General features: G+C 38.0%; 1 protein-coding gene across 1 annotated transcript in view; it reads right to left on the bottom strand.

The window, feature by feature from the left end:
* Nucleotides 1-22,118, bottom strand: part of LOC126176541 (solute carrier family 22 member 1-like) — a 77,656-nt gene that overhangs the window by 28,291 nt on the left and 27,247 nt on the right. The window contains exons 2-3 of the mRNA XM_049923697.1: nucleotides 15,799-16,058; nucleotides 10,651-10,890 (exon numbers count right to left, since the gene is read on the bottom strand). Coding sequence (XP_049779654.1) covers nucleotides 10,651-10,890; nucleotides 15,799-16,058 — 500 coding nt within the window. The remainder of the gene's footprint in view (nucleotides 1-10,650; nucleotides 10,891-15,798; nucleotides 16,059-22,118) is intronic.

The raw sequence follows: 22,118 nt of genomic DNA, 5'->3' as shown, positions 1-22,118 counted from the left end.
CCCATAATTATCAATTAATTTTTTATTGAATTTCCCACCATATTTTGATATGATGCTCATCCCTCACCATTAGCTATAACATTTCTAAAGTTGATACATATCTATGCATGATTTTGAAGAAAGCCATCCATCAACAATATTTATTTCTATCTCTTCATCATTAAATTACATTTAGTTCCATCGTTTACAGAAAATAAGAGAAACTGATACCTCTAGATTTTGTTCATGACTTATTAGGTTAAAGTTATTAACACATTTTTAAAACAGTTGTTACACAAGCGAGTTTAAAGTCAATGACACTACCATATTCATCAGTCAGAGTAGTTTCTAAATCAGGAATAGTGGCAAAAATAGGAATATCTTCATGATAATGTGGTTCATCGATTATTCGTCCACCAAATTCTGCTATTAGTTGAACTGAAGCAATTATGATATGCTCGCTTTGAAGAAGATCATTTTGCTTAAGAAAATTCCATCACATTGGTTAAAATTTGTTAATTAACTCGAATGGAATAATTTTAGGATCATTGTTAACGAAAGAAAAGGTATAAACCACATAGAACCAGAAAATCTAACAAAAGAAAGTATACTTAAAGAAAATAAATTTTGAGAAAAATCAAAATTAGAAATAAGATAACCTAAATAAGCACCCAAAACAACTACAGTAATAGTTAAAAACTTTAAATAATAAGGCAAAGCAATAACTGTCTTTATATTGGCCCCAGCAATTTGTCTACTAATTCCAAGCACACATCCAACACTAACCTTTACATCATTTTAACAGTAATTACATTTCGAATTTCATCTGCTGTATTGTTAATTATTGGATATTTCGAATGAATTTAAGTAAATCACAGATTGGGAACCAAAAATAAAAATTCTAGAAAACAAAGAAAAACCTTGTAAATTTATACTAAATTCTAATCAGTATGCAATATTAGGACCAAGTGGTTGGGGAGAAACTACATTAATGGTTGATAATTATACTCTTGTTCCTGGACAGTTGAGATGGGTAAAATTAATGATTTATACAATTACTCCAAAACTTTAGACCAGACATAGTACTGAAGGTAAAGACGAAAGTATTCCATTACACCAACATCAAGATAAGTTAGCATTAATACTTGATGACTTCATTCTTGAAAATAATGATACAGGTAGAGAATATTTTACAGGAGAAAGACATAAAGAAACAGATCCTTTTATTTAGATCAAACTTACTAATAATGCCAAAACAAATAGTCTGAGATAATCTTAATTTCATAAATACTTTCAGCCAAATGAGTCAAATTTAAATCGTGTTTACCTTGAGTTTGTTGGAAATGATTTAAACTTTTATGATTTTAATTAAATGTATAGTAAATGTTGAATGATCAATTTGGAAATTTTACAACAGACATGACTAGAAAAACAAATGATGACAAATTCACAACTAAAATGCAGAATTTCTTAAAGATTATGTTGTCACACAAAACATCAAATTAGTACATCAAACATAAAATTTAGAGATTAAAATATATAATGAATGTTTTTCATATCTCATTAATGCTTGCAAAATAGGACACAGAAGTTGTTAAGAAAGCTGAACGAAATAGAAAGTAAGACGGAGAATTTGAAGAACAATTCAAGCTTTGGAAAAAACAACTAAGACTCTAATATGAAAAACATAAACAAGAAGAACCTGTTAACGATCCTACAGATGAAGTAAAAATGAATCAGATTAGGTGATAATGCATTAAAAGCTACTGAAGAAAGAGATGAAGCTGAAATATTAATGACTTCCTATCATTATTATACAGAAGACTTTGGAGGTATACTACAAATTAATTCTTATAAAAGGCAACAATGTTTGTATACATTAAGTGAATAGAACATACAGGATGTGTTGAAGAAGTATGAAGAAGCGACTAGAAGTAGAAACAAGACAGACACTGTTAAAAAAGTAATGGATAGTGATGCAAAAGAAATAAATGTTAGGTAATAAGAATTGAAGTATATTAATCGTAGTAAAGACAAATTTTTTTATTGAGACCTGCTGGTATATTTAAATATACTGGTAAATTACTGGCTGAATTCGGTGGAGATACTTTGGTAGTAAACAGATGGATAAATGCATGTTGTACCTATAGCACAGATTGCTATGGATGATATTGGTGAAAAATTTTACCATTTTGGATCATCTAATCATATCAGTCAGGAGCATTATATTCTGTAAGTAACCTAAATAAAATAAAATCGAGTAGAGGTAAGAAATATTTGATAAGAAATTATTGATGATTATTTCCCTAACTCAAGAAGAAAACTAAAGTTTCTTCAGATTATTCAGAAATAAGTTCACCTGAGAAGAAAGGTAAAGGTTTTATAAGGAATCATCTGCAAAGCCCATCGAGTATGTTTAGATCAATAATATAGTCAGTTAATTGAGAGATTAACAGTAATTCATGAAGAAGATTTAGTTGGAAATAAAGATATTCATAATGAAGTTGTTGGAATAACACAGATGTCTGTAGATAGATTTTGTGACTTTCTTATCAACAATCCAAGACATGTTATCGGAAGATTTTGTATTAGAATTTCAAGTTAAAGTTAGTCGGGTAAACATTTTAAAAGTCAACAATTACCAGAATCATGCAAACAATAAATACTAAAGTATATGGACTAATAGAACAAACTATGGATAACAAATGCTCTTTATGATTAAATAACCCTTGTAAAAACCAAATATAATATTCCATTTCATAAAGAGAGTATTGATAAATCGTAAAAAGAAAAGTTATTTACAGATTGAGTAGAATTATTATTAAGAAATCACAGATTCTGAATGCTGTGAACATTTTTATTGTGTCACAAATGAATTGTTCTTGTGTGTAGTTATTTACAATATGAAAATAAATGTACCAGCAAACTATTCTTAAAGTTTATTTCGTTTTTGATTTAAAATTATTGAATTAGGATTGCAACTATGTTTCTAACATTACTCCACAATTTGAATGACAAAAATTAAATTTTTTACAAATAGTTTGGTAAATACTTTCATTGTGTTAGAATTTCATTATAAGTATATTCAAATTCATTCTCAAATGATGTTAAAAGAGTGAAAGCCAACCTGAAATTTTCACTGGTTGTTGAAGGAGCAACATGAAGTAATAATGTATTTACTTCTTTGTTTCTTTTATATAAACTTTCTATACCTGTATCAACTACTACATTAAAATTCGGAATATGATATTCCTAATTTTTTAGATTTTCTAAGTGAATTATTTGACTGTTATACAGCCATTAGGTTTTTTTATCTTATACTATCCATGTTTAGAGACTGAAGCCAGAGCTTGTCTGTAAAACTAATTTGGAAATTTTCTACAAGAGGAATTTTGGATCTCATAACTAAAGGATATAAACCAGGTTCCTTATAAACTTTTTTTTAAAATATCTCTCATATTTAGGTAGTCATCTTGCACATCGACTAAAAATTTTCAAATGTTTTACAATATTTTCGATTGATTTCTTTTGTATGCCATTCATGTCCAAAGAGATTTTCAATTTGACTTACATTAAAGCATGGGTCATTCTTTTACTCAATTATCATAAACATTGGCTTATTTTTATGTATAAGCTTGTTGTTGACTATTGCTACAATGGATTCCATAAAAGAGATAAATTTTTATTAAATTTTTTACTTTTCTTATAAATTTTTTGGTATGAATGGAGAATGTTGAACAATAACCAGAGCATTCTTTTTTCAAATCCCAATCTTTTAAACATTGTAATACTAGGAAGGCAATTGATAATTAAATTTCACAGAAATAAACATAAGATGGTTATCAAATGCTTTGTAGCCAATGTATGAATGAATATGACGTAAAAATGACAAAAGTAAAATAATTCCTTGTGTATTTGGAAAAACTATTTCTAGATATTATTATCAAAACCATTTAAAATGATTTTGGATGGAGATCATATGAAAAAATTATCATCTATGAAACATTTACTTCAAAAGCAATCAACAAATTTCAATTCATTAATTTGTGAAATGTATGAATGGACACTATAAAGACTCTGTTGTTTGTAGGGGATCAAATTTGGTAAGATATTTAATGAATGTATTAAAAAAGAGGTTGATGATATTGGAGTAATTTATTTTGAAACTAAAGAAATGAAATCTTTAACTCCTGAAGAAAACTCAAGAGATAATATGTCTTAAGTTTGTACAATGTGTAAATGTCATTACTCACAGAAATATAAAAAGGTTCATCATCAAGGTCATTCAAATGGAAAAATAACAATCCAGTATTTAATATATTAAATTTGCTGTTAGAATATCTGATGTTTGTAATTTCTCAGGATAACTTGGGATGCAATGTTGAAAATGATTGAGCAACCACTTAATTTATTACAAGATTATAATACGATTTTAATCAAAAGGTAATAAGAGGAGGTATATCACAGTGTTGAAAAATATCAAATACTGCTAAAGTTGCATATATTTTTAGTAGATTTAGAATATCCAACATAATGACATGATTTACATATGTAGAATTTGCTTTAACTCCTTACAATAATGCTGCACCAGGAATTAAAGTCAGCAAGTTGTTGACCTTTCTCAATGTCAAATACGATTTTGTACTACACTATAGAAGTCTTTAATAGTATCAGGCTCTTAGAATGAAAATATCAAATATACAAGCAGTCTTTAAATTTCATCAGTTGGAGAGGTTGGAGTATATAGATTTAAATATAGAAATGAGAATTAGAGCCAAATATTATTTTGCTAAAGATTTCTATATTGTGATGAAAATTAAGTATTTGGTATAACAATGGAAAATATTAGAAATAGAGTTGATACAAAATTAGTATCAATGGAGAAAAGTGTGATAAACTTCCTACAAATCCAAATGATAAAGGTAGTAACACATTAAATGAAAATTTTTGGCTACTCATATGAATGAAACAAAAATTACATTAAATAAGCCAGTTTTTGTTGGAATGCGTATACTTGATATACCTAATGAACTGATATTTGATTTTAACTATAGAATATACCGAATTGTGTTATCAAGGCAAGGATGGTTATATCTACAGTATAAAAATAGAAGATATATATGAAGATATGAAAATGATAATTAATAAATTTGATAATAGTGATTATGCAGAAGATACCATTTATGGTAAACAACAATCAAACAAAGAAGCTTTAGGAATCATGAAACATGAATCCAATGGAAAAATAATGGACAAATTTTGGAATTTGAAAGCAAATATGTATGTTTATCAATTTGGTGATAAAACTGAGAAAAATCTATTGCTTTAAGAAATTCATTATTAAAAATTGAATAAACTTAGATTGTAAATATTGTTTGTTTAACAATAGAGAACAGTACAGGAAGATTAATATAATTAAAAGTTAAAAACATGAAACACACATAGTTGAAATAACGAGAATATGTTGAGACTTCATGACAACAAAATATATGTTTTGGAAAATAAAACTAGATGCATTATCATTTGGGCATCACTAATTATAAAATGTGTATGAAAGACTTTTGTTTATCAATGAAGACTCTGATCAAGAAACTTAACAACACAAATGCATCAAAAGAGATAAAACACTAAGAGAATTACATATATGTATTTTATACAATATTACTAGATATGCAATATTGGTAGTTATGCTGAATGTTCAAATATTAGATTACGAGAAAAAATTTCTCTGTAACTTAACAATAAGTTAAAATTAATTTACCAGTTAGACATTATAATTAAAATACTGACTGCGATTTTCAACTAACTGAAAAAGGACACATGTAGCTGAAATATAAAGAAATGAGAAAGTTAAGAGCAGAAATAATGATTGTCATGATCTGGAATTCACTCCGTGATTTTTTCACATTTAATTTGTTCTTGTCACATTGTGCAATCTTAAGGACAATACCAAATAGCACAGGAACTGCTGGGGCCATCGGTCATACCTACAGCCAGGCATAAGAATAACGTCAATCCATAATGCTGTCAGGCAGGTGGATTCTGTTGATACTGACTGCTCTGAAAGTGCTATACAATTTTACAGTAGTTCACATCTGCATATCTGATTTGATTACATTGTTATGAAAATTTGTAAATGTTAAGTAACTGATACTATTTGTTCACGTCTTTAGCGTCACAGAACCTGACAACAAAGATCTAGCTTATCTGTAATTACCTTAAGTATCTTACTACTGTATGAAACACTTCCAAAACTCATGACGATCGTCGGGCTGTGGTTCTGTGTAGCGTCTTTTTTACAACAATTGTCAATAGTTACATAGCATAGCATCATTCTGTTGCCCTTTACATTTTTGCTCCAACGGCGAAATAACTTTCTGAAGGCGTATTTATTGCTCAGATCACCACAATTTGTAAGGAATATATTCGAGTGTTAAAAACTGCAATTTTAGTGACAATTCATAACGCAAAGTTCCACAGGGGGTGTTGTACTAACCAGTATTCTGCTCCCTCTAGTTCTGATCGCTCACAACCCCCCTGCCCACCAAAATACAACAGACCCAGGTGTAGATGTATAATTATTACAAATAATAATTATGTGTTATTTATGGTTTGTGTAATAATTATGTGTCACTTACGTTTATACAAACCAGAGGTCTGGCAGAAAAGTAGACTTACATTATTATTAAAATATATTATACCGAAAAAAGTCTTATTATAGGTTAGGTGAATAGATTATTTTAGAGAATTTTAGACGTTAAGCTACAATATTCAGAAGAGGCAGTAGTCGAATAAGGAGGCCGATGACCAGCGGAGTTTGTGCAGCAGCAGTCAGCACCAACAGATCAACAACTGATCAGACGTGAAATGCTTCCAAGGAGATCAACGACCAGCGTAGTACGCACATCAGTGGTCAATGCTCCAGTCACATGTGTGACGTATCCGTCGATGTGGAGGAGGACGACAGGACATTGTCCGACTACCCCAGCATAGAGGTGAAACAAGGAAAGCCTGCACGTGTGTCTACATTGGTCACGTTTCTGCCCAACGAGAGAAGTATACATGAACGACCAAAGAGTCAGTCGCCGTCCTAGAAACTTCGCGACACCGAATAAGTAACAGTGACAGACAGTCATGAGCGGGTCCTTCGAGGAGAGATATAAGAAACGAAGAAATGTCGCCTGCACGGACAAACTGATGAATAGTCAGCGGACGTCACACTTCGCTGCAACGACTAAGCCGCTGTGCTGATCGACAAAGGAAGATTTCGGTACCACGCCAACAGGTCAACGCCCAAGATGCCATCCCTGATGCTCCCTGAATAAACTTGGTGTGCTACTTATGTAGGTGACTGGTGAGGACGAAGAGACGGCGGCCTCACCAAATGAGTCACCTGTGAACCTAAAGGCTGATGGACTCCGCCAGAAGACGCCGAACGTGAGGGTCGCTGGTTCGATTCCGGTACGGAGCACTCAGCGCCACGCCACAGCCGCTTGTTAATTACGCAGCGAGTTAAGTCACAAAGGGAAAACCTCGCCAACACTTGATAGGGTCACGGGCACAGTACTGAGCCAAGAATACGCTGCTTGGCGCTCAGCTGCAACATGAGCTGTCGCCGTATCAGTTGTCACTGGAATCTGCACCCTAAGACTCCGTACCGCAGCACTGCCGCGGGGAATTGAGCGACTTGCAACACTATATTACCTCTTTTTTAAATAGTCTTATGTGTCACTAAATGACTGATAGTGGAACCACCAATGTTTCACTCACACCTCAACCACTGAGCCCTTCCAATGTTTTCTGTAGGCTGTCATGACTGTTGAAACAGTTGCTCTTGAAACATTCAATAAGTTGCCTTTCTTGGTTACTGATGCTCCAGCTAGTCGGGCACCCACAATCTGCCCACTTTGGAACTCTGTTAGGACTTTCAGTGCACATCGACCTAGGCCTTTGGATGCTAATTCGAAGCGTATACTACTCGTAAATAACATTCGCTGATGCCTAGTCCGTACTGAGTACGCACAGTCCAGCGCAGCACATGTCTTACCGGCATTGTGAAACATCAAACACAATCGTCCCATTACTACCACCGTACAAATGCTACACTGTGGGTAACAGCGTCGGCTGGGTACACCCTCATGGATGTTCGGAAGCTATCCTCTTGATCAGTAATATGTAAAGTAAAAGCATTCCCGAAGCTACCCTTCCAAGTGACTATTTCATTCCGTTACGAACGACGTGTTTTGTTTCACCTCACAACAAAGCCGACCAAAGGCAGAAGTCATCGATAATGAATATTACTTACCATTGGGCGAGGAAGTAGCTTCATCTGTTAGAGAAAGTGTTTCTCTAAGCACAATGTAAGTAGTAATCGCTGTCGGTGTTTTGAAGGTTACTTGCTAATTTAATCTCCACTGGTTTCTAAGCAACACTGTCCCTTTAGATGGAGAAATTCTGCAACAGTAGATGTGGTCCACTGTAGTACGAGAAGCGTGTGTGACGCTTGACGCTCGTGCTCAATACACCGGTCACCCAAGGTTCATATGGTATAACCAACGTGTGACCTACCACAACTGCAAGTAATACGGTAGACAATAGTCACCAGGACGCTAGTCTTAGATGGCGGCCGAAAAATGCACTCACTCCATGTTTCGACCGAATACTACTAACTCTGCTGGAAGTCTTACTCGCATAAGGCAAACACACCATAGACTTAGGTTCCGCCGCATTATTTTCAACAATTACCACGATTCAGTAGCCTAACGCGAAGCTGGCCTTTCACTATAATCATTCTGGTGACTTACAGGTGGGCTAAATCAGCTGAAGTCTTTTACTGTCTGAGACGACGTGTATTCTATGAATCTGGGTTTGGCGTACCCCTTCTAGTGAGAGGTGTTAGCCTGAAAATACAAACCAGTGTATGTTGACTTCCTACAAATGGTATAGCAATATAACCCAAACGTTCTCCTCACCAACACGCCACCATTTTTCCACTTCAATCGTGAATTGAATATTCGAGTGGACGAATTAAGATTTCATAAGAACCTATTTAAATTCTCATTTTTATGTGGTCAAACGGCAAAAGTGTTTAGATATGTCAAAGATCACGCAGGTTTCAATGCCGCTGACTCTAGTTCGCGTTCCTCAGTATCTTCCGCGTACAGACTGGCAGTAAAATGCGAAAAAGTGCTACCCCATCTCAACAGTATCTTTTGCGTCACACAACTGCTCATTCAGTAAAAAGTTTGAGGAAGCGCACAAATGTCAAAATAGCCTCAGTTAACCATAACGAATGAAGCAGAGAAAAGCGAGCGATGAGACAGAGCACATGAAAACATACTACATGAGAGTCGCTCAAAAACAATCCCTGTAATCGATGTAAGAAATCCCTAGAGTTCTTAATATAATGCTACACCGACCTGCTAGCGGGCACAACAAAGTAGCAACACGATTTATTACATGGTATGTGGAGAAATAGTGTTATTGACAATAAACCTCAGACGAACACGTTCCCTGTGAATCTTTGGAAGGCCATATAGTTCAGAGGGGAAATCACAGTACCAGTTAGGACCTAGACGCAACCTTACGAAAGGTAACTTTGTTTCAGAGGCCTGTAGGTCTCGTCTCAGTCGTATCTGTCGAGTCAGCACTGAGACTGTGATACATTGGATCAGGCAGTAAACACACCGTGGTTCGAATATAATTCTCCTAGGTAGCCCACAACATGTGTCTCTTCTAATTCGCATTGCACTTCGAGGATGTAGTTGAAAAGCACCCATTTCGACAGTACTTATAAAATCAACATCTACAAAACCTCTGATCGACTGTGTAATGTTTAAAACTTTTCCTAGCAGGGACGAAGCTACGCCATCGAACCCTTTCTGCGTGATAACGATCAAGAACGTCGAGATGTAATATTACACTCTGAGGCACGAAAACGTTCGAACTTAGCTGAAGCCGGGGAGTTAAAAGACGAAACACCCGGTCAGACTGCAACCAAGAGGCACGGTCTAGCCATTCCCAAGAAAATGGCAGATGTTTCGAAGTAATCACGAAATAAACGTGAAATAATTCCTTGGAAACAAATCCAACTATCGCAGACTATAATGAACCCTCTCATAACCAACAGCTAAACCGTACCGCACTCTGCTTGATGCTTTTAGCGACAACAGAATTAATATCATACATAATTTTAGCAAACGCTGAAACATCATCGTGGCGTCGACACCGTCACAAGAACGAAAATTTACATGGCATTTTCATGATCCTACCGCGATGTTTATCTGACTTCCGCATGTAACGTCTCAATTGCTGACAGTATCGGCAAACAGTGTATAATCTCACTTCCATCCGGCTTATAAAACGTGGAGACAACTTACGAGTTTGGAGTTTCATTTACACCGGTATGTATGGAATACCCAAACTTTGCACTTTTTTTAAGTCCACCCGAGTCCTATTTTATTAAGTAGTACAATTAATTATGAAACGAGAATTTTTAATCTGAAAAGAATGACGCATAGAAACAGGATCATAACCCACTAATAACTCAATATTGCACATGAAGCGATGTCTTCTAACAGTTCGGGGCTTGATAAGATATCGTTCTTTTAAGAGCGTAAAAGGGAGAAATCGTTTACAGACGCACCTTAAAGACAATGAGTGAACACTTACATATCGCCTATATACCCAAAGAGCAGTCCCAGAGCAACTCCGATATTCTGTGCGTAGAACAAGACATCATTTGTGACGTGCTTGCTTTCACAGACCCAGTTCATCTGCGAAGGGACCGTCAGCGAGAACCACGTGTCGTCATAGTCCCAGCCGTGCTGGCACTGGACGGGTTCTTTCTTGCTCCAGTCGACGTCATCACTCTGGTTGTACATCAGGCACTTGCTGAACGAGTCTCCTTCCCTGCGTGAAAAGCAAAGCTTTCGTTTCAAATGCCGTACAAGACTTTTAAATAACGGTATTATAAGTATGGGTCGCTTACCTTTCGGCTTAATCATAACGAAAACAGCCAAACTGAAATTCTAGCCAATGATACCGGTGGAGTAATGTTTCTGTATATACATTTGTCTGAATCAAACATAACAAATTTATAACTGTGGACGAGCTGATAAGATAATGTGAACCATTATTTACCGAAACACCAGTACATGTACTGGGTGTCCAGAAAAGGGCTCCCTGATTTCAAAATTAAATATCTCGAAAACAAAGATCGATAGAGGAATGCAGTAAACGGTATGTTTATTGTGAAAGATGTAAGAAGTTTATACAGTAGTTTGAAATAATAGTTGCAAAAGCAACTAACACATGGCGCCGTACGGTGTACAGCTCATATCAGCATACATAAGTGAAATAATCGTATGAAAACAATCTTTGCAAACAATCACATCACAATGTTTTCAAAATGTTCACCATTGGCGCTACAGAGGTGGCGCAAACGAAGAATGAAATTCGCCATTACGTTTCGTAGTGTCTCAAACGAAATGGATTCACATGCCACAGAGATCGCCGATTCAAGCTCGTCCAGGGTGGCGGGATGCTTCGGGTAGACCATGCCCCACAAAAAAAAGTCACAGGGAGTCAAATCCAGCGAATATGGAGGTCAATCCATGTCTGCACCAGTAAATTTGGGATATTACAAAGCAAGGACTCGATTCCCGAAGTATTCCTCAAGAAAGCGAAACACTTGCTCGGTCCGATGTGGTCGGGCTCGATCTTGCATAAACCATTCAGTACCTGGTCGATCTTCTAACGCTTGCTGTGTGCCGACAGATTGTTCCAAAATTGCAACGTACCGTGCACCAGTGACGTTTCTCGAATGAAAAAAGTGCCAATAATGCCTCTGCTGCATACTGAAGCCCACACAGTAACTTTAGGAGGATACAGGGGTTTTGCTTCTCACCAATATGGCTTTTCGGATCCCCAAAATCGGCAGTTCTAATTATTTACGTATCCATTCAGGTGGAAGTGTGCTTCATCTGTAAACCAGATGCAGCCAACATCAAATCCTTCACTATAATTCATTGTGAGCATCTTATTAGCAAAGGCAACCCTTTGTTGCACAGCTCGTACGGGTATGGCCTGGTGCGTTTGAATTTTGAATGGAAACATGTGTAGGCTCTTTCTCAGTATTTTCTGCGTGCTGGAACGCTTCAAACCAGTCTCAGATGTGATTCTACGGACGGATGATATTGGATTTCGCTGAATAATTCCAGAATCTGTGGCGATATTTTCAGGCGTAATTTCGGTTTACTTGCGGCCGACAAGCCCTATTGGATCATCAGTTACGCTGCCTGTTCGTTGAAATTTTGCGAAGAGTGTAGGAATGGTTTTCGCATCGGGTCCTTTTGGAACATTAAATCTAGCTTGAAAACTTCGCTTGTTGCCGTAGGACTCTCTTCTAACCTGTGGTACTCTAGCACAGCAAAAACGTGTAGTTCAATGGAGTACATGGTTTTAATCTCTTCCTTCGGTACGCTAACCTCCTTTCACGTTTCAATAGCCGAACAGATCGCTCTGGGCTACGGATCACTATTTATACTAGGCATTACGTATGGCGATTACAGCGCCATTTGTTATCAGCTTTTGTAACTATTATTTCAAACTGTTGTATTAACTTCTTACAGCTTTCACAATAAACATACCGTTTACTGCATTCCTCTATCGATCTTTGTTTTCGAGATATTTAATTTTTAAATCAGGGAGTCCTTTTCTGGACACCCTGTAGCAGTCCATAATGTTTTGAGAACTGTTCGGACATTTTGTGCTTGATGGTGTTATTCAGGAGATTTACAGAAATATATCACACAGACTTCCAGGAAACGTGTTTAATGTTTCATTTTTACTGCCACACTTACTCCACATGGACTGGCCTAATCCCTTTTTTCTTCCACCATAACTAGGTGATACGTAAACACCCAACAGGGCTGGTGTACACTCGGTCAATGATTAAGTCACAGTGTAGACATTAAAATTATTCACGAACTTGACTGTCCCATTTCCACATGCTCATAGCCACCACCTGAAGACATTTCTTTCATGACACTGCCATACGTCTACAAAATTCTAAATCTCTTGAACACAAATGACTCAGTTCTCGTCAAAAGGTGCGTTCAAATACTGAAAATAAATTTAACTATTAATGTGGTTCACGCAGCGTAAAATTTGGTGAAAGCTGATCTGTAGCATACGTTGGCTTCTGTGCCCTATTTGCCGTCAATCTGCTGTATAATTACTTAGATATGGCGAAAAATATTATAATATGTAATAATAATCGTGAAGTTCGTGGAAAGTATGAGATATTCCTGAGGCGCATTACAAACAGAGTTTGAGACTGTAGTACAGACAATTCCAGACGGTGAGATTATATAAGTATGTGATTCTGCGAAAAGCAAGGAAAGATTCAGACAAAAAGACTCTTAGGTTCCAGATATCCAAATAAAAAAATTAGAAAACTCGTCCTTTTACAGCATAAGTTGATTTAAAAGTCATTAATCAACATCAAAATTCAAAATGAGTGCGAAAGATAAATATTTCTTTAAATGAAACTCAAAACAATGATTCCAAAGTATCTAAACGACTTGAACCTATGAGATTGGACTTTACTGTATTGTGTGATCATGGGTGGTAATGGAATGCATTGTTATTCTGGTTCACATTGGAGCTCTACGGAATCACATGGAGAAAGAGCTAAGTTTCATTTTAAATCAGAACGAGAAGTGAATCTGGTTTCACTGTGCGTAATAGCAACATTGGAAAATTAATTTATCCTAGATGACTGTGGGCGATTACATTTTCAGTGCTTTACCTAAACCAATAGCATGTAGATTCAATATAAAGAAACTTGTTAATCGGAAAGTGATATCTATAGTCTTTATATGCTTCAGAATTTAACCTCCAGTGTTGCACGTCTCATAGTAAAGATATCAGCTCACATTCATTAGGAAAGCAGTTCGTGTGTGTCGAAAGAGTCATAATGACATTCATTTGCACTTTTCCGGAGAAGCCGGAAAACTTGTGTCTGGATGTTTGTACCACTATCTTTATTCTGCGTTTTCCGAATGTGTATCCAGCAGATTAACAACTGTATCGCCTGACAAGAACGTCGTTGAGAAACTGGAAAGTCTTCCTACAAAAAGTACTACTAACTTGTGGTGGCAGACTACTAGGACACTTACTGAATATACTCGAGCAAAGCTACTAAAATTTTTGTCCAACTTTTACGACCACGGTTTTGAAAACATCACATTACATTACTGCACGTAATGTACTACTATTTGGCCGCACGGAAAATGGCAATTTTAAGGTATCAAGTATGTCTCACATAAGAAATACACTCCTGGAAATGGAAAAAAGAACACATTGACACCGGTGTGTCCGACCCACCATACTTGCTCCGGACACTGCGAGAGGGCTGTACAAGCAATGATCACACGCACGGCACGGGCGTGAGGTCTCCACAGTACATCGATGTTGTCGCCAGTGGTCGGCGGAAGGTGCACGTGCCCGTCGACCTGGGACCGGACAGCAGCGACGCACGGATGCACGCCAAGACCGTTGGATCCTACGCAGTGCCGTAGGGGACCGCACCGCAACTTCCCAGCAAATTAGGGACACTGTTGCTCTTGGGGTATCGGCGAGGACCATTCGCAACCGTCATGGGCATGCGGGAGGCCGGGTGAACGTACCGCCGAATTGCTCAACACGTGGGGCGTGAGGTCTCCACAGTACATCGATGTTGTCGCCAGTGGTCGGCGGAAGGTGCACGTGCCCGTCGACCTGGGACCGGACCGCAGCGACGCACGGATGCACGCCAAGACCGTAGGATCCTACGCAGTGCCGTAGGGGACCGCACCGCACTTCCCAGCAAATTAGGGACACTGTTGCTCCTGGGGTATCGGCGAGGACCATTCGCAACCGTCTCCATGAAGCTGGGCTACGGTCCCGCACACCGTTAGGCCGTCTTCCGCTCACGCCCTAACATCGTGCAGCCCGCCTCCAGTGGTGTCGCGACAGGCGTGAATGGAGGGACGAATGGAGACGTGTCGTCTTCAGCGATGAGAGTCGCTTCTGCCTTGGTGCCAATGATGGTCGTATGCGTGTTTGGCGCCGTGCAGGTGAGCGCCACAATCAGGACTGCAAACGACCGAGGCACACAGGGCCAACACCCGGCATCAAGGGGGGGGAGCGATCTCCTACACTGGCCGTACACCACTGGTGATCGTCGAGGGGACACTGAATAGTGCACGGTACATCCAAACCGTCATCTAACCCATCGTTCTACCATTCCTAGACCGGCAAGGGAACTTGCTGTTCCAACAGGACAATGCACGTCCGCATGTATCCCGTGCCACCCAACGTGCTCTAGAAGGTGTAAGTCAACTACCCTGGCCAGCAAGATCTCCGGATCTGTCCCCCATTGAGCATGTTTGGGACTGGATGAAGCATCGTCTCACGCGGTCTGCACGTCCAGCACGAACGCTGGTCCAACTGAGGCGCCAGGTGGAAATGGAATGGCAAGCCGTTCCACAGGACTACATCCAGCATCTCTACGATCGTCTCCATGGGAGAATAGCGGCCTGCATTGCTGCGAAAGGTGGATATACACTGTACTAGTGCCGACATTGTGCATGCTCTGTTGCCTGTGTCTATGTGCCTGTGGTTCTGTCAGTGTGATCATGTGATGTATCTGACCCCAGGTATGTGTCAATAAAGTTTCCCCTTCCTGGGACAATGAATTCACGGTGTTCTTATTTCAATTTCCAGGAGTGTATATACATCTATCAATTACATTAATTTTTATGTAAGTCTTACTTAGGTATTGTGAAATTTTTCCACTCCTCCAGCGACATGTTGGCACTTTTTCTGCCAGGAACGTGGCACCAGTGATCAGGAGTCTGCATTGCAAGATAGAAAACATTTACGCTTATTAAGTTGACACATGGGCCGATGAAATTGAAGACGATGTTGAGCCTCGTCTGAAATTTTCCTCTTGATCCAATGGAGTCGAGCACTTCTTCAAAAGCTGGCACGACCATGGCGTTTATGCTGCTCGCTGAAATCCCGGAGACTCCCTGAAAGCAAATATCACGCCTATAGGCTAACAGTATCTATGTAGTTCTGGTTTGCTATATTTGAATAACCGTTACAGTAGCACACAATCCCATGATTACTATTCAAAACATCATATCAAAGAGGTCACAAATTTTCTCCACACACGCTATCTGGAGCTAAGTGTAGAAGGAAGTGATGCTGTCTTAACTGATTAACTAGCAACGATTATGCTAAGTCTAATAGTGAAATTAGTGAAAATAAAATTTTAAATCACAATATTAATATCAGGGTTTTTGTGGCGACCAACTGAATATTTCTGGGTAAAATTCGTTGTTCGTCCTTTGTCTATCGTCCCACATGTAACTTAGCTCTGTCCAGACTGATGTATAAGCGATCATCAATCTTTTAAGAAGAACGTTATGGTTTCACTGCCAAGAGCTGCAAATAATTATTTACGTATTATAACTGTATCGGTTGTTTCATATTCTGCAAACAAAGGGAGAGAAATTACGAAATTCATTACATGTTTATCTGCTAATACAACGCAACCTGTTCTACATCTTGAGGACAACTCACATAATAAGATGATATAAACTTCAGATATCTAAAGAGCTTACATGGCGATATGAAAGCTATGGTGTAGAATAGCATAAAATCCGTCGCAAGACATTAAAAATGTAGTATCTTGTTTTCCCCTGACACTGAAACTGAAATACGTTGTGTAACCCGCAGGTCGATGTATAATCAAAGTTCTGTGGATACCACAATTAAGATTTACATAATTTCACATATACAAAAATGTATCAACATATGTCAAAGCCATTCGTTACTCTCAACGAATGTTGTTTAACACATGTAACGTACCCACGTAAATAATGCAATACTACAGGAACAACGATGTACGTAATTACACTAGAAGGAAAAACGAATTTCATTACACCGCATTAAGATTGTCTTTAGCACAAAAATGGGTGATCAGTGCTGAATCAAAAACTTTTGATCATTTATCCAGTGATTAAAATGTTTGACTGAAACCAAAGTAAAATTTGATAACATACTGGAAAAGATTGTACTTCACAACTGACAACTGCTTCTATTCCATAGCAGAATTTATATTATTGTAATGTGTATATGATGGTGGGTAGCAATGCTGGCCCACATATCTTTTTCTAAAAAAAAAAGAACTCTTACAAACGTGGAGACAGGAAACATAGATACATAGATAAAAATTGATTAGTGATGTAAATGTAAATGATTGTGATTTATCGTGAAAAATGAGCCTTCACATATGAAACTAACTAATTGTGCTATAGCATTCAACGCATAAATTCTTAAGAAGATATATATAACTGTGACAAATTCTCCTAGTTATGTATGATACACCACGTGTACAAGTTAGGATATTAGTTACAGAAATCGTAGCATAACTTTTGTTCCACTGGTAAATATAAATCAGCTCTGTAGACGCCAGTATGGAGAAAGCCTCGACACTAAAGATTGGAACCAGGCTGTACACATAAAACTATGAATAACAGTTTTTGGTACATTTGGTCATAGGTGATGCAATGCTGATTAAATGGTTTGTAGACAAGAACAGACTTGACCGCAATACAGTTTTTATTATTTTATATTTTGGCAATAACACATCTCGCCTTATTTAAGGCAATTTCAGATTGGCCTACAAAGAAAGCAAGAACTGTTTTAAAAAATGGCAAGAACCTGACTTAGAAAAACTTTGAACTAACGAAGAAAATATTAATTCCAACATACTGGCGCAATAGGTGTTAAACACAGGGTGTCATCCATGCAAATATCTTAGCGGGAAGACATCGCTGACAATATGTTATGAAAATTACGTGTGCCACTTTAAAATAAAAATAAATGGCCTACAATAGCTGTTAGTAACCAGAAGCCCGTGACAGATCTAGTCCATCGCATATACCTATACATACATCAGAACGAAAAAAGAAAAACGTTAAAGATGCAAAATATTTTTAAGTACATGGGGAGTTACGTTTAAAATACATAAAAAACCTCAGTCAGTTGTCACTGTCGAGTTTTAAGACACCTCGAGCAGTGCGCTATTAAAACAAAGGGAACCAAAAGACAGACAAAACGCCATTCATGGATAGTAATTTGCTTATGCCTCTAAGCTACATACTTCAAAATGAGGCAGAAAATTACTTGCAGAGTATATAGCGCTGTTCTAACGGCACCGAAAATAGGTTCAGGTCTACAGAAATGCATCAAAAAACGTAAACAAGTAAGAAATGCCATTTTAAATTTTCTGGCCGCGCAGACAGTACTTGATATTGGACCACAAGAGTTTTATAGCTGGTGTGAGCCGCTCACAGCAGATGGCGCTATGGGAAGAGAATTAGGACAGAGTTCCGTATAGCCAAAGGTATTGATGAGTAACAGAAACTAACAGTGTAAAAATCAATAAAATCCCTTATTAAAATATAAATAATATATAACTGAGTTTCAATGAGCAGGGGTGAATGATGCTTTAAGAAACTTAAATATGTAAAGTATACGCCATAATTACGTGGGGTAGTAAAAATGTATGAAAGTAACTTTGGAAGAAATTTTCAGTGGATTAAGCAGAATACACCGATATCGCATAACCGCTTCTCCACAAGTAAAATGTTAGGACATAGGTATCTTGAACCGTGTTCCACGATACCTAGAAGACCGAAAACAATGAGAAGCGTCAATAAAGAACCTGAATGTTACAAGATACATTTAAATAAAATGCATGATACTAAGAATATAAAATTGGAGAAAAAAGATAAAGACTTAAAGGAACCCAAAATGCGGGCACGCAAATAGGCCTGTGGCAGCTGTACGCCACACTATAAAAATCATAGCTCATAAGATGAAGTGCAAAGGTATATAAGTAACAAGCCAGTGGAACTGAGCAAAAAAGCACGAGGTTGCACCCCTCTAAAAGTTGATATCCCTGTGATAACTACCTACGCAAAAACAATTGTCTGACATTATCGAAGTATATTTGATTCCTTCCGGACAGCTGACCGTTTAATACCCTTCTGTACGTGTTTTCTACGTGTTTGCCTATTTCCGTTTCTTCTAAAATATTCATGTAGCTTGCCTCATTTAGCGTAATGGAGAATCCTGCAGGGCAGTGGTCGTATGTCCATTGGAATTAAGATGTACCGCGAAGGATGAGTTGTGTTTGACTTGGTCTTTCTTGTTCAACGGACGTTCATGGGACCAGGTATTAAAAGTCCTGTCAGGTAGGCCACTTTTCGCAGCATGACACGTATAGACTCGAGACGGAAAACACGTGAATTTATTTAGGTATCTGATCCTGCTCGGCTGCTCATTGTGTATGTTTCTTGTACTGACTACTGGTACTTGCAGAAATAAACTACTCGCACGCTCCCCAGAAGAGACAAGCCATATCGTAGGAGACGTTACCTAAAAAGGGGATTTGTACGTGATTATTTTCGAGATGAGTAAAATTGCTCAAAATCTTAACAAGCTTTCTGGGCAATGAAGCCTTTACAATGGAAGCACTATAGTCATTATTAACGGCAATGTGTTTTAGGTTTGCAAGCTTATGGCTATGCCGGAATGTGGCAATTCCGCAATCCACACATTGACAAGGGGCAAGGGGGTGGCCAGAGGACGCTGGGACAATGGAGTAGCACGTGGTTCCTCTTCTCAAGACGTCCATGAATATTTCACTATCTACTAAATGTAGGGGCAAAGAACGGTAATTTAGTGCTCCATCTGGATCTATATTGTCACGAGTGATGTTCAGTTTAGAATGGAGCGCATTAAATTCATTAGTTAACGCAGCTGTCTCAGAAAGATAGCCATTAAATACAACAACTATGTAACCAAAACAACGTCTGTGAAACGGGATATTCTGACACGCTGACGAGTTCTTGTGCAAAAATTCACTCTCCAGACGGTCAAAAAAACATTCGCCAGTAACAAGCAGCTGCGCATAGTGAAAAATTGCATTGCCTGTAAATGTGGTCGTCAAACGAAAAACTTTTATGCGACTGAGTCACAAGATCCAAATCATCTCACTAATTTCCTCTAAGATCATGTGCTTGTTGTTGAATTTTCATGTATGATAAGGACAGTATCCTCCATAGGAACATTTGTGTAAAGCTTTCTAACGGGTTTATAACCCGTAATTTCGGTAGCTGACTATAAGGAGACATGTACAAAGAGCTTTTTAAACGTGTGGTTAATTCTCTTGTGTAAGGGAGCGAAGTGTGAAAATCCGATCCTTATTTACCATTCCCCTCGAATATATATAATGCTTTCTCAATATAGTCCTCACGGTATGAAATAAAGCTTGATTATGGCACCTTTCTCCTAGTTTCTTGTTTATTGACTTTATCGGCAGATAATCGCCGCTATGTGCTAGTTCAGGGATAGCTTTTGCAATAAAATCCCTTGCTTCCCACGCTATTTTGAGACTTTCGTCTTTGTTAGAGCCAATGAGTCGTGGCGGCTTTCATTTTAGCGTGAATGCAGCTCCGCTGGCGCCACTAATTACTTGAGCTTTCGATATCGATCATGATCATACGTCGGGAGCTATGGTCTTTGGTCGAGGAACATGTTGTGGGTTTTTGGCGGGACCTGCGACGGCAGTAAGCTGGAGGGCAGATGGCTGGCAAGATGTTACTTTCGGGGCACTCCTGCTGTCCGGTATGGGCCTCGAGAAGACACGAGTGGTTAAATCGGTTGGAGGCAAGTCTTTCGGGCTGAATGAAGAATTGTTAGCAATGAGTTACGGGAAGAGCAATATATGACGCGTGTAACCTAGTCGGCAAGATAACGGCTAATTCTGCAAGCCTAAATTTCATGTAGCTCGAAGACAGCCTTTACGGATTGGAGACAATAACATCCCTCACTGTTCCTTTACAGCTGGGTGGAGTTAAGTGTTGTTTCTCTTTGGCACTTGTTATCGTAAGGTCACATCTGTGTTAATAAGGAATTGGACCAGTGATGTTAAAGCGCCTCCGAGTGGCTGCGAGCTTTGTCATCGGTCAGTGCCACTGGTGTTAATTTGTTGTTCCACACCATATTCTGTGCTAGTGTTCGATCACTTTCTTTTACAAAATGAGTTGGTGAAACTGAAATTCTAACATAGCCTGTGTCGAAGACAAGGGGCCTGTTTTAGATGAGTATGGCGTAGTAATTGATTTTGCAGTCGCTGATATTTCACTTATTAATTTCAAGTAAGTATAAGGAATGTCAAGCTTGTAACTTGTTTGTTTAGTCGCTTCCAAAATAAGTTACAATTGGCTGCAGTCTTAATATTTCATCATTTGATACGTGCCCTGGCAGAGTGTCACCAATAATCCGAAACTCTTGATCTGTTCAATACTGCGAACTCACCAAGCACAAAAGCTATGAAGCGTGTTCTGCAACACAAAGTTCCTCATCACTATAGTTGCTCCTTAACTACCGTTTAAACCTTCCAGCCTTATTGCTAGTTCCAGACCGTGTTAAGCTTTAAAGCATTTTACTTATGAGAATGAACTGTTGAGTTTTTCCTTTACATCTGCAGTAATTAGCTAAGTCTACTTATTGCGAAACTTGCCTGCTTGCTACCTGTTGCCTGTGATAGCGCCTCCTGCATTTGCCAACTTATGGTGTATTTTGGAGGACTGTGTATTCATTTAATGGTCATTGTCTGTTTCTGCTGTGTGTCCCAGTTGGGGGTCACATTTAAAGTGAAGCGGTCTCTGGAACAATGACTTAAATGCATTATATGGAAATCGAGATACAGAGCATCAAATAATTGACGTCGGGTTTTCATTCACTTCAGTCTCTTCTATATGGACGAAATTTCAGTCAAACAGAATCGACGTATTGCTGTTTCAGTATAAATGATGCTGTAGTGTACTATGTACGGCTTACATACTGACTTGAACTATTAATACAGTACCACACTTCAGTTGCTTTTCCATAGATCACTGTATAATAGGAACAAGAAAAAGGCATATTACACATTTGCCTATTAAACAGTCGGTAAAGCTAAAAGTAGTGCACTCAGACAGTAGAGCAACAAAACATATGTTTATTCGACA

Source organism: Schistocerca cancellata, chromosome 3 (assembly GCF_023864275.1).
Source record: "Schistocerca cancellata isolate TAMUIC-IGC-003103 chromosome 3, iqSchCanc2.1, whole genome shotgun sequence".
Lineage (NCBI taxonomy): Eukaryota > Metazoa > Arthropoda > Insecta > Orthoptera > Acrididae > Schistocerca > Schistocerca cancellata.
The sequence above is the reverse complement of the archived record's forward strand: the minus strand, read 5'-3'. Positions and strand labels throughout refer to the sequence as shown.